Source organism: Pavona decussata, unplaced genomic scaffold (assembly GCF_977016875.1).
Source record: "Pavona decussata unplaced genomic scaffold, jaPavDecu1.1 SCAFFOLD_21, whole genome shotgun sequence".
In the NCBI taxonomy this organism is placed as follows: domain Eukaryota; kingdom Metazoa; phylum Cnidaria; class Anthozoa; order Scleractinia; family Agariciidae; genus Pavona; species Pavona decussata.
Genome location: NW_028145444.1, coordinates 2,851,482 through 2,864,105, shown reverse-complemented (window position 1 = coordinate 2,864,105; position 12,624 = coordinate 2,851,482). Strand labels below are relative to the sequence as shown.

Below are 12,624 nucleotides of genomic sequence, written 5' to 3'. Positions count from 1 at the left end.
ATTGTAACATATGCAAATACAAACAGCACATCTCACCTCGCATTCCCTGAAGATGTTGAATAGAATGACAAGTCCATCGTCACAGAAATCGTTTGTATATTCATCAGCTGACATAGATTGAAAGTCACGCAACAAACATCTCAGGAATGACTTCTGTGCTCTCTCGTACGCGTGACCAACAGTCTGACTCCAGCAATGGATGTTCCATGGTACACCTGTTAAACACGTTCAAAGAGAAAGCCATTCGCGTTACATGGCTATGATTGTTAAATTTTGATAAAAAAGGCAACTTTTTTACTGAACAGAGCCCACGTTCCTTTTGACTGGCGAGCGGGAAAAAATCCCTAGATGTAGCCGGATTGGCCGGCAGCGACAAAATGCGACGGACCGCGAAGCGGGTACGACTCTCGCAAGCTAAGGAAGATCCTTTCATCAGCTTGGTCGTTGCACTGCGGATCCCCACAAACAATTAAAGATTCTGTTTTTATCCCTTTTCATTGTTTACAAAACCTTGCAGGCGATTTCTAGGTAACAAACGTTCCACAAAACTCATTCACGCTAAACGGCGGCAAGCTCCTCAAACTAACCTAAGCTTCTTAACTCCATGGTGATGTCAAGACATCCGTGTTCACAGCTATGATACATGGCTTCCTGATGAAGATATAACAGTAATGTTAGTGTAACGTAAACCACGATACTTTCACAATGATTTTACTGAAACATAAGCTATGAACGAGCTTGCATCTGTCACCTCAAGAGCCTTGCTTCGTTTCTTTGTGAGTTTTCTTTCGCCTCCGCCATCTTTTAGCGAACCTACATTATGAAAAGAAAAAGCATGGGTTAGCTTACGCTAACTAGAAAGTATCACTCCGCTAATCATCGGACTACAAATAAAGGTATCTACTCAGCCAATCAGGGCTTGTTTTCCCGTACGAGAAAACTGAAGAAGTAAACAAGCAAAAAAACAAAACTCTGCCGAGTACAAGTTATGCGAAGGCCACGCTCACATTTATCGTGATAGTTTGAACACATATCTGTTTTATCCGGAGTAGTACGGACAGGACCATGTCTACTCAAGATGAACGTTGTCAAAAATATCAATTTTCGGTGGTGGCGGAAACGTACGCCATTTTAAGCTGGATGGAAGGCCAAACCGGAGTGAAAAAGATGAGATGCGTTTTCAAATTTATCCGGACAAGTGTTTACGGGGCCTCTACATGTTTCTTTTGTGAAAAAACATAGCAACAAAAGATTTAATTAAAACGGCAAGAAATACAGACCTTCAGAAAGAATCTCCACTAGTGATAGCATGTCGGTATCCCGTCGTCCACCAGGTTCCGCCAACAGTTTTCGAAGGATGTTTTTATGGCCATGCGCAGCCGCAGCAGCAAAAGCGTTCCCAAACCCCCGCGAGCCAGGACTGAATGATGCCGTGTTTACACTGATGTAGGGATCCGCTCCTTTACTCAGGAGTACGGAGACTAGTTCGTAATCACCTGGTGGGTAAGATCAATAGGATCAAGTGAGGCAGTGATTTAACTAAATTTTAATTAATTGTGAGTCCCATTATGGCAGGTGACACGCCTAGCTGTCAAACGCAGGATCCATGATCCCTCACCAGGGCCGTACCTAGCGCGGGGGCAGAGGGGGCAGCTGCCCCCGCCAGGAAAACTCAATTTGTTTCTAACATCACACTGATCACAAGAAAATCGACTAATTGACTGAAAAAATATTCCTTCAATGTGAATTCCAAATAATTATTTTGGAAAATCTTTTGAAGCAAAAGCCAGTACCGGTTTTCTTATGAAAATAATGATTTTGTCAGTTTGTGCTGCCTATGGTTTAGAATTTGGTGTGTAAATGAAGACTGACAAGCCTACGCCACTTTCTGGCGCGTGTTTTAGTCTTTTTAAATCTAGGTTATACAAGTATATTTTTTTCAGAGATAAATTGGTTTTAAAAGCCTGCCCTGCTCGCAAGTATTTGTAGCGGGTTTGGATTTAACCATCACATGTTCATCATCCGACAGCTCATTTGCGCCTAATGATTTTTGAGTTTCCTCTTTTGAATTCTGTAGCCGCTTAATTACACTCAGCTCTCTACTTTGTCACTTTATTCGAAAACTTCACCATTCCAAACACATCCCGACGGTAAACAAATCCGTACCAGAACGGTTCTTGAAATACAAAGATTAAATAAAAGATGTTAAAAAATACTACAAGTAACGACATGGAATAAGCAACTGAGAAACAATTGAAAACGAACGACCAACAAAAAAACGGCGAAACACAACTTTACAACACTGAAAATGGCGCGCACACTAAAAACTTATGCAAAGAAAACTGGCTTAAAAGGGTAAAAGGAGTGACAGAAAGGCTATTTACATACATAATGATCTATAAAGGTGTGGGGGCGAAAGGTATGAAAGACGTAGCACAAACAAATACAACAAAAGTAGGTGTAAATTAGGCGCGCAGAAAAAGCTATAACTCGCTGTAACAAATTCTCTTCCTTTTGAATATGATCTCTTATTTCGCGTGTTCAACGACGGTGTTTTTATGCCACATAGGGCATTTCAGCTCGGTTTGGCTTGGCTCTTTTAAGTGCTTGATAGTTTTAACTGCCTTTCTTGTTGAGATTTGTGTAATGTTAGGACAGAAATTAATCATTGCCTGTATCATGCAATGAGCTTCATTCTGTAATTGTTGCAATGCCGGGCCCGACTATTAGTGTTTGTCACAAGGAGTTGTGTTTCTTGGCACGGCTATTTGGTTTTTTGGTTCTCTAGTAATCGTTGTAGCGTGTTATAGAGCTATGCAACGTGTCACAGTAATACTGAAAAGGCTTGAATTGTATTTAAATAACGACTGTGTTTTTGCAAATGCTTCGCTCCACTGATATAGTGCGTTTGTATTGTGGAAGCTCAGTGATTTTCTCCCTTTGTTTACAGCAGTGTATCGACTGTGTTTTAAAATGAGAAACAATGTTTGCTTCAAGCTAAACAAGATGTTAACTCCATAAGAAGTCATGGCAATTTAAAACAAAAAGCTTCGGTGTGTTTTTTTTTTCTCTAAACGTCGTAGAGGCAACTTTCTGTGTAGGAGTGAAAACAAAATTAATGTTCAACTAGAAACCCTGTCTACATACGGTAGACCCCTATGAGGGGTGTGCCGAGTTTGCCCCCACAGACAAAAAATCCTAGGTACGGCCCTGCTCACCAACAAGATAGTACGGTAAGGTAAGGTAAGACTTTAATTGAAGAAGGCAACATGTAACAGTAATTAAAATTACCGACAAACTTGTGGCTCTCTAAAAAGCAAAACTAAAAATTAAATCAAATCAAAATCTTACACTTACTAGATAGCTATTTATAACATAGATAGCTAAGACAGCAGTTCACGAATTCGACTTCATCAAACATTCTTAAGTTCCAATTTGATTCTGAATCTAAGGACCACAAGTATTTTTCAGACGTAAGACTTACGTTATTATGATTGCGTCTATATCTCTAAATCCAGAAGCTTAGCCTTTTCCAGAGATTTAAGACACTTTATGAAGTACTTCGCCTTGAAGTCTGTTTTAATTTGTCGAGCTATTTGCTCCAATATTGTCTGCCACACGACAATTTGCTATATACAAACTGAAGTTACAAGGTAACGAAGAACAGAGGTGGCGTTGACCGCTGTGGATGCGCCTCTTAAATTGTTTACGATCCGACACGTGACCTCTTACCTGCAGCGGAAGCCAGCTGTAATGGAGTCTCTACTTGGCTGTCTCTCCCATAATCCATTGCACCGTTAGGACTGGCTCCAGCGTCCAAAAGAAGCTAAGAAAAAACGTCAAATAGTAACGAAAAAGAAAATCAAACGGAAAACGAGTTTCTCGAGGTTAAGGTAAGGACGAATAATTAACAAGCCAAGCATCAATCAAATGATTGTTATTTATCAATTTTTCAATTACTATCACACATCTCATTTACATTGTCTAAAACTTTATTACAGTATTGTCTCACCTGGCAAATGTCAACATGGCCTTTCATGGCAGCAAAACTCAGAGCGGTCCAGGATTTGAGTTCCAGGTTAAGTAGCGGATAAATTTGCTGGTTGTTCGGCACCTTTGCCACAAAGCAACAAAAAGAACAACTTAAGGCATTCAAGGTTAGAATATCTTTCATCGTTACAGAAGAAAGACAACAAGGACGTTGACTTTACCTGAGTGTCTAATAACGCGTGGTACTCTATTAGAGTTTTTGAAAGAGCCTCATTACCATCCGCACATGCGTACATCAGTGGTGTCATTCCCTAGTCATTTAGGAAAGGAAAGATGCTTTTGTACGTCAGTAGGCCTGTACCTTTTTAAAGTTATATTTCCATTGGACCCAGATAAACCTCCAGATGACCTCCTTTGATTTTTAGTGTCAGGCACACTGTTTTGTTGGTCATTGTTTTGTCCTCTCGACCATTAATGTGAGACGTTGCAAACAGTGCAGGTCGCACCTTTTACGTTTCTCACCTCTTCAATACTTTTGTTTAATTTATCTGTCTTATGATGTTTTAAATATTTGTAACTTATCACTTAATTAAGTTAACGTTATCAATTATAATTTTTTTCTCGTGTTTTGTGTGTTCCATTTTTAAATTGTTAGCTTTTCCCCACGTATTTATTCGTCTATTCCATTTTAAGTTACATCTTCCTGCCTGTATGTTGATAGCGTTGACCTTTTCGGGTCCCAACATTGCAAGAGCCTGTGGTATTATATCACTTCTTCCGCATAAAAGCATGCGCATGCCCAGATCCTGTTGAAAACTAGTTGTTGTGGCCACGGATGAGAGGGACCTGGATACGCACAACAAACCACCAGAGCTGAAAAATGGAAATAAAAGAGTTGGAAATTACGAATAGTGGTGTTCTCCAGTTTTTCCTTCGTGTAGTAATTCCAAATAAGGAGAGGGAAAACAGTTACCACAAAGATCTTGGCTCGCAATCATTAAAAGGCATCAGCAACCGCGCCACCTGTCTGACGTCATCATCATCAACCATACCGCTGACACGGTGTTCGGCGTGAAGGCTGGCTACCCTTAGCCACTCAACCAGCGGAGGAAGATGGGAATGCGCCCTGCAACAAGGAGGAGTAGACTCAGAGCAAGATACTGGAAAAGGTCCAAGATTACGATCTAGATTACTGTAACAAAGAAGCATTTTTTGTTTTCTTTTTTACCGTCTTGTAGCCGCCAAAATGTCTGAAATATCCTCGTCAACCTGATGTGAGCACTTCATGAAGTAAAACAACGTGTGTAAAGCGTTTGATGCCCAGTCCACTTGAGAGATAAACTTGTTATCTTTACTCTGGTACACGTCCGCGAACCGCTTTTGAGCCTGCGATACCAGATCAGTGAGTTCACCAACTGACGTCACACACGTGGTTGCTAAGGATTTATCCAATCCTCGGCGTCTTGGAGATCCTACCTTGGGACTGCTAGTAGCTGAGAAGAAAAACAGTCAAGTTAAAGCCTCTCAGTGATATAACCTCTTATTTTCAGTAAATACAAAGAGGTTCTGATAAATAACTTTGAACATCCACAGACTCAATAGTTATTTTAGTACTCAGGGCCCAGTTGTTCAAAACCTCGATTAAGCTTATCCTTAGTCTGAAATGTCAGCCGTCTCCTCCCCCTAACCCACAGGGGGTTAACGTGAATTTTGAGTCGATTTTAATTACTGATTAAAAAAGATTTTTCCAAAAAGATTTTGTCCCTCAGTTTTGACGTAGACTTTTCTTTACCATATATAAGGTTGAAATTAACTATTAGAAACATTTTTTAACGAGCGAGCGAAAAACCTCGGTTATCTTTTAATCGTGGCCGTGATTAGCATCAAACGACTTTCGAACTACCATGAGCAAATTAATGAGCAAATTAATAGCATGACACAAATGGAAATGAAAACTTGGAAATGAAAAGTCGGAGATCGATAACGGAGAAGAATTTATTTTGTCTTCGCGATTTCTCACGTGTGGCGAGTCTCCCCCTATAGGCCATTACAGGGAGTATTCTCAACCCCCATACCCGAACAAGGGAGTACTGATGTAATTGAGCATACTCCTTAACAAAACTATGACAAAATCTTTGAGCAAAACAACCTGAATACGACTACTGGAAGTAATTATACATATCCCTAATACATGTAATAATTTTTGGGTGATTTTCGAGTGACCCAACAACAAAATAGCAGAACCTTTCGCCTCTCAGTCCAGCCTCTTTGTTATGTCCTAGGATAGCAGTCAATCAATGAATCAATAAGCAAATCATACAGTCAATCAATCAATCAATTAATCAACCAATTTTTTAAGAAGGTACCTTTTCTCGGAGATGCGTAGGTGTCAATGGTGTCTGTAATACCAAAGGCGGTTCTACCAGACAGTAGGTGATAATATGGCTGGAATATTCCCCAGAAGTCAGCATCTGTGTTGATCCACTCCTCCAGTACCTCAGGTGTAACTTGGTCTATTCCCTCTATATAAGGTTTGTAAAATTGATTCGTTTAAAAGCATTCGATAAAGAGTTGAATCACTCTAGTTGCGTGACATGCGCTAGGTTTTCCGGCCAACTACCTCAATTGTCACTTAGTTTAACCCTCTGAAAAAAATTATTTGAAAACTTTGATAAGTAAATCAAAGAGATACGGCAAGTGTAGCGAGTAACAATGAACAAAAGGAGTTTAAAAGGGCGCAGTAAAAAATTAAATCAGAGAGATATTAACTGAATTTCACTAGCTGAACATTGTTAGCAGATTGTTTGCAGTACATCAGTGGTTACTAACGGTCTGTGGTCCCTAAAACTAATGGATTTGAAACCTTATATATTGTTTGTCAACATTTTAAACGGCGAGCACAATGTTTCAGTAAATTGTTTTTCATTCAGAACTCGGCGCTGGATGAAAATGCTGCGGAAAACGAGCACACCAAGGAAATTGAACGGGACTGGGGTGGCAACATTAACTAATAGCACAGGCTTCTAATGGAAAAGAACTGCCGATATAAAAAGCCATGGTTCTGCAAACCGATATAAGCGGTATAACGAGGTATTGCAGAAGATTACGCTAGCCATCTAATGGCGATATGGACAACAATCTCAACACTGGCAGTGACAATAAGCAAAATTATTGTAAAGCAAATAACTCTATCAATAAAAAAAAGGCAGCGTCTGCTAGAATAAGGCAACTCAGACATGCACCAGCGTAGCAATGGAGGCAACTGAAATAGAAATGAAAAACATTAAAGGACTACAAAGACATGCAGAATTGAAACGAAAACTATCCCAAACTTTATGTTCATGATATTGTTTAACGCGGACAAGTTGTCAGTCCTGATCGATGAACGAACATTTTGCCCGAATTCAGTGCAGTTAATTTATTCAGTAACAATTTTCATTTTTCATTTTGCAAGGCGAACAATGTTCAACTTCTTTATATATTAATCATGTCATTTTTTTTTTCTGTAACGTGAAGTCTCGTTTGAACGGCTGTTCAATCATTTTAGACAGCGTTTCTTAGACAATTGTTTAGTCGATTCATTCAACCAAAATGCTGGATGAAAATGTTTCGTAAAACGTAGATATACAACATGTTGCCTCCGCAGTGAACTGAACAGCGTTGCAACATATATTTCTTTTGCACGCTTCATTCCAGCGGCGCGGCTCAACCCATTGTCGAATTTGATGCCTGCAAGTGAACAGCGAAGACAAATGCGTTTCTTTAAGTTATATTATTAATATTGCTTGTGAAGTCTCGGAAGTATCGGTTTGACACAACGATAGTCATTCTAACTCGGTACTTGAAATTGTTTTTACTTTTGGAATTCTTTCTTTTTTACTACGCCCTTTTAAACTCCTTTTGTTCTTTGTTACTCGCTACACTCGCAGCCGTTTATTCGAGAAGTTTATAGCTATTCTACAGCTGTAAAGTCCCTTTTACGGTTATTATAACAGATCACTAATCGAAATGTGGAACCTGTGAATTGATTACGTTTTACCGACAATCATCATATTGAACGGTCAACGCACCGAATCAAAAAACTAAAACATAATGAAATAACTCTGTAATTAATGTCTGAGTAATAATTGCTTTTTAAAGAATGAATGCTTGCAAGTTTTTAGTAAAACAAAAGAGGCAATTTAGTCTAATCAGGAGACATACTATGACAACTGCGCTTGCTCAGTTTATAATTTAACCTTAAACTTAAAAAATAAGGAACAATGTTGGCGTCTTGTTGAGTTTTCAAGTTGCATGATCTAGGTATAATTTTGTCATTTAGCGGTCTACCACCAACAGCGCCGATAAAGTAAACATATTATTAAACCGTCTTTGTCTCCAGCTATGATTAGCATGATTAATTAACAGATAATTAAAGATTACCTAAATTGGTGACAGCTCTGTAGACAAGCTCTTCAGCAATGTATTCTAAACAGGCGCTCAGGTAAATTACTCCTGCGTCATAGATACGAGACGCCACTTTCATGTTCACAAGCCAGCGAAACATTTTACCAACGGGTAGAATTAGGCCACTGCGAGTCCGCTTAGATCGGCGAAATCTATCGGTGGACATAAAGTACAAAGACAGCGCTTTAGACGCCAAAGCTAAGCAGCTTTTAGCCATCGATAACGACAACACGAGGCGAATGCTTGTTTGGATTTCTTGTTTCGAGCACTTGGAATAACGAACTGAGAGTCGCTTCGCTTCACGTACAATGCGCAACAAAGGTCTTTGTAAGAGAAACGACACGCGCTCCACAGCCTGCGGCGAAATGGCGCGAAAATTTTCCCGCGTCCTTCCGAGTCGTAGAACTTTTGCAATGTCTTGCAGCGTCCATGGAAGTTCATCGAGTTGGGGCAGCATAGGAATCCATACATCCCAGTCATTATCGATATTCAATACCTGTCCGCCATTTCTTTGTAACTTGTGATTTTCCGCTACAACGGCGGCGCTAAGAAAGTGAGAATTTGCAGGAAGGTTGTCTTGGGCCATAACAGCGAAACGACACAAATTTTGGCTCCGCGATCTATTTAAATGGGTAAACCGCCAAGAATTTAGCTAATTAAACAGTAAACAGTGTAATGCGCTAACAAATCACTAACACTGCGCTCAACGTTTGATTGGCGTTCTTCTGTGATTGAAATATTGTATTGTGCAGTGAGTAAACAGCGCATCCACCACAAAACCTTCATGTAACGTATTAAGGCCACCACGTTGAGTAGCCATCTTTGCTTGTGTCGATGGGTCGAGTTTCGAGAAAGAAATTACACAAAATTATCCCTCACAGTACTACATAAAGCTACACAAGGAAACGATAAGTGTTCACACACGCGACTGGATGTTTACCCTTTGTGTGGCAACCATGGAAGCAGACTGATCAACACGCAGGACAAGCAATGTAATTATACTGAAGTTGTATATAACAGTTTATCAGAAGATCCACACCGATGTTGGGTTCTCAAACTTTTCAAACCGGCATTTGGACAAACACGAAAACTATCCACACTGATAAAGTGTCGATCACTTGAAAAATCGGAAGTTGACCAACATCGCCTTGGCTCTAAGGTTAGCCTGATACAATACTAAGTTCTTGACATTGGGGAGCTAAGAGAAGGCCTAGTCTGGATTCCCGTTTTAGCGATGGCAGTGAGTGACCCATCAATTTGTATTCCATATACTGACTGTCATACTTGTATTAAGCGGAACCGTGCTTAAGCAGTCACCCTCTATTAAGCGGTCGGTTGTCAAAATCAAGAAAATTACGTCCCTTTTACTGCAATTTTGACCTCTATTATGCGATCATGGCGGTCACCCCTAACTATTAAAGTCCCAACGAGTCGTCTCTATTGTCTTGACCTGCTTTAAAAAGTCATTTTGTATAAAAGGAAACCACTCAAATATGGTAACAAATAGCGTGCCAGGCAATTGAATTTCTAACCACCTGAAATACTGAGTGTAGGATCTTGGTTTTAATGTTTTATCAACCCCTATGCCATGTTCACCTTTGTCATACCATTTTATCGCTGCAGTTTCTTAACTAAGTAATTGATTTTATAAGCGCTTTTAATTTGTACATAAACTGTACACAACAGGATATCAAATGCTCGCTTTTATAGTTAACGTGTATTCTGTGCAACCTGTATTAAGTGGTCAACCTGTATCTATGAAGCCGTTTCACTTAGCCATTTCCCGACGGAGACTGCTCAATTAAAATGATCAAAATTTTGTGCTTTCGAAAAATGGGAGTTATTTCTACTCAGCGGAATATTTTTAACTCGTGAATGCGCGCATGCATAATTAACGAGTTATCGCAATATCTCCTTCCCAGAGCCCTTGTTACATTGTCCAGGGTAACGAGGGTCTGCGAACGTGATTGGGGAAAATGTCACTCGGTCGTTCCATCGGTCACTCGTTGGGCTGTAAACTTTATATTAACTTAATCAGAACTTCATCAAAATCATAATTTTTTCATTAGTCTATAGTGTATTCGTCATCGGCCGCCATTACAGGACAAAAAACAAGGACGGAAAATCAACTCAACGAACAACTTATTGCCCTTGCAGGGTTTTGGCTCAGAAGCCAAAACCCGAGGAAGCACTCTAGAATTCCCCGTGCGCATATAAACAAGAAATATTTTAACAAAAAAAAAGTAAGAAAAGTGTTTGTAGTATGGGAAGGTTTTCCGATTTGATGAAACTAGGCGCGCACGGTGGTCTCGGGTAATTTTTTAGCAAGCGCGCAAGGTGGTGTTGGAAAGTTGAAATACAATATTACATGCTTAAAATAGATTTACATTATCTGGTTTACATGTATATAAATAGATTGTTATTCATGACACAAGTTTCTGGCGATACACTGTTGCAAGTTTTTTTCATGTTTTGCCCAAAAATTACACAATGTTGAAATACAATATTGTATGATTGTCATAGATTTCATTGTCAGATTTACAAAGCAATATGTTGACTATTTCTTTGAATATTAACTTCAATAAATTTAGTTGAACCGTCAAATTACAACAGTCGTATACACAATATTTATATTCAATACAAATCGTCAAAAACAACTATTCAAAACCGGGAGTAGCTCTAGTGAACACTATTTCTAGTTCTTAATAGAAAACAGCTGGTAGGTGTGTTGTTACCTTGCGAACAGTGGTTTCTCCAGCGGACGCTACGCTAGCGTACCGTCCGCTGAAGAAACCACTGTTCGCAGGGTAGTGTGTTGTCTGCTCGTGAATGCTTCGATTTACCGAAACTAAGGGGCAACTTTCCGTTCAGGTCTCTTTAGAAGTTAAAGAGCTATTTAAGCTTTCCGATCTATATTTTTGCTTACTGTATTGCGTAAAAAAAAACTTTCTGTTCTCTTACATGCAGAAATTGCGCAAAATATCCATAAAAGATTTTAAAGCTTCCAGGATCTGTACGTTTTGCTGATTACATTGAAATTTGCCAAAAAAAAAACTTCAACGCAAACGTTTAAACCTGAAGGAATTTGAAAAACTGACTTTTGTTCCTGGAGTTTGTGTCAGCTCAATCCCAACAAATGGTAATTTTTTCCCAGTATGTCTCTCTCTTCCTGACCCCTGGAAGGAGGGGACGGGAAGAGGAGACCCTGGAAACGAGGTTAACTAACTGCCTGATTATTCCGACCGTAAACGAGGTCAAACAACGGCACTACGTTACACAAAATGATCGCAAATTCAACACCAACATTAGAAATATTGGGCGTCTCTGTTTTCTGTCGGAACAGAGAACAACCGTAGGTGCCGGTGAAATCATGCTCCCTGTTTCTGGAAGGGGTGGCTTGGGAAAGCGTTCGTCTCGCTCACCCCTCCCCTGCGAAAATCTCACAGCTCGTGCTCTTGAATGACTCTTGTTACGCAATCCTTCAACGAGCTACTCATGTACTAGGCGTCAGGGTTTCGTGTCTCTCTGAGTCTCTCAGCAACGTCAACGTGAATGACATCCCCATCCGAGGATTGCCTTCCGATTCTTTAGAGCTTAGGCAAACTTTAGGTTTCAGAATGTTTGATGTACGTGTCACGGAAATGATCACTCCAAGGGACATATTTTAATAGCTTTTCAAAAAACAAAATCCATAGATTCGTGACGTACTCTCACAATAATCACAGAAACCGGAATCTCTGAGGACAACAATCACGAACTCTTTTTTTGACGTCGCAGCTCAGTGATTTACTGGTGGTTTCAGTGTGAATGTAGATACCGTTTTTCTTCAGAAATAAAATCTCCTCCGTTGGTAATTCTAGAAATACTGCTGATCACGGTGTAGAGTGATAAAATTAGCTACGCAAGGATGGTAATCAGTTTGAGCACCTTAGATTGCAAAACTGGTGGACATGCAAGAATCTTCAATCTTGTAATTTTCGTACATGAATAATTATCGCACTTTCAGCACAAATCGAACAAACACAGAAGAGTAATCTTCCTTGATCAAAACAGACGTGCAAGAAAGCATTCACTTGCAATGGCACTGAATTTTCACTATTCGCCTACGCACAAGGTATTGAAGGCTTGTCACGTATTACAAGGGTGGGTTATGGGTGAAGGAGCCGCAGGCTACCCCCTGACCAGACT

At 39.9% G+C, this 12,624-nt stretch overlaps 1 protein-coding gene across 1 annotated transcript in view; it reads right to left on the bottom strand.

The window, feature by feature from the left end:
- Positions 1-12,624, bottom strand: part of LOC146486244 (ankyrin repeat and BTB/POZ domain-containing protein 2-like) — a 19,124-nt gene extending 6,500 nt beyond the window's left edge. The window contains exons 1-13 of the mRNA XM_085099874.1: positions 11,535-12,624; positions 8,413-9,056; positions 6,357-6,512; positions 5,219-5,483; positions 4,964-5,116; positions 4,698-4,863; positions 4,212-4,301; positions 4,013-4,114; positions 3,733-3,826; positions 1,281-1,496; positions 752-813; positions 588-651; positions 37-215 (exon numbers count right to left, since the gene is read on the bottom strand). Coding sequence (XP_084956000.1) covers positions 37-215; positions 588-651; positions 752-813; positions 1,281-1,496; positions 3,733-3,826; positions 4,013-4,114; positions 4,212-4,301; positions 4,698-4,863; positions 4,964-5,116; positions 5,219-5,483; positions 6,357-6,512; positions 8,413-9,022 — 2,157 coding nt within the window. The 5' untranslated portion in view covers positions 9,023-9,056; positions 11,535-12,624. The remainder of the gene's footprint in view (positions 1-36; positions 216-587; positions 652-751; positions 814-1,280; positions 1,497-3,732; positions 3,827-4,012; positions 4,115-4,211; positions 4,302-4,697; positions 4,864-4,963; positions 5,117-5,218; positions 5,484-6,356; positions 6,513-8,412; positions 9,057-11,534) is intronic.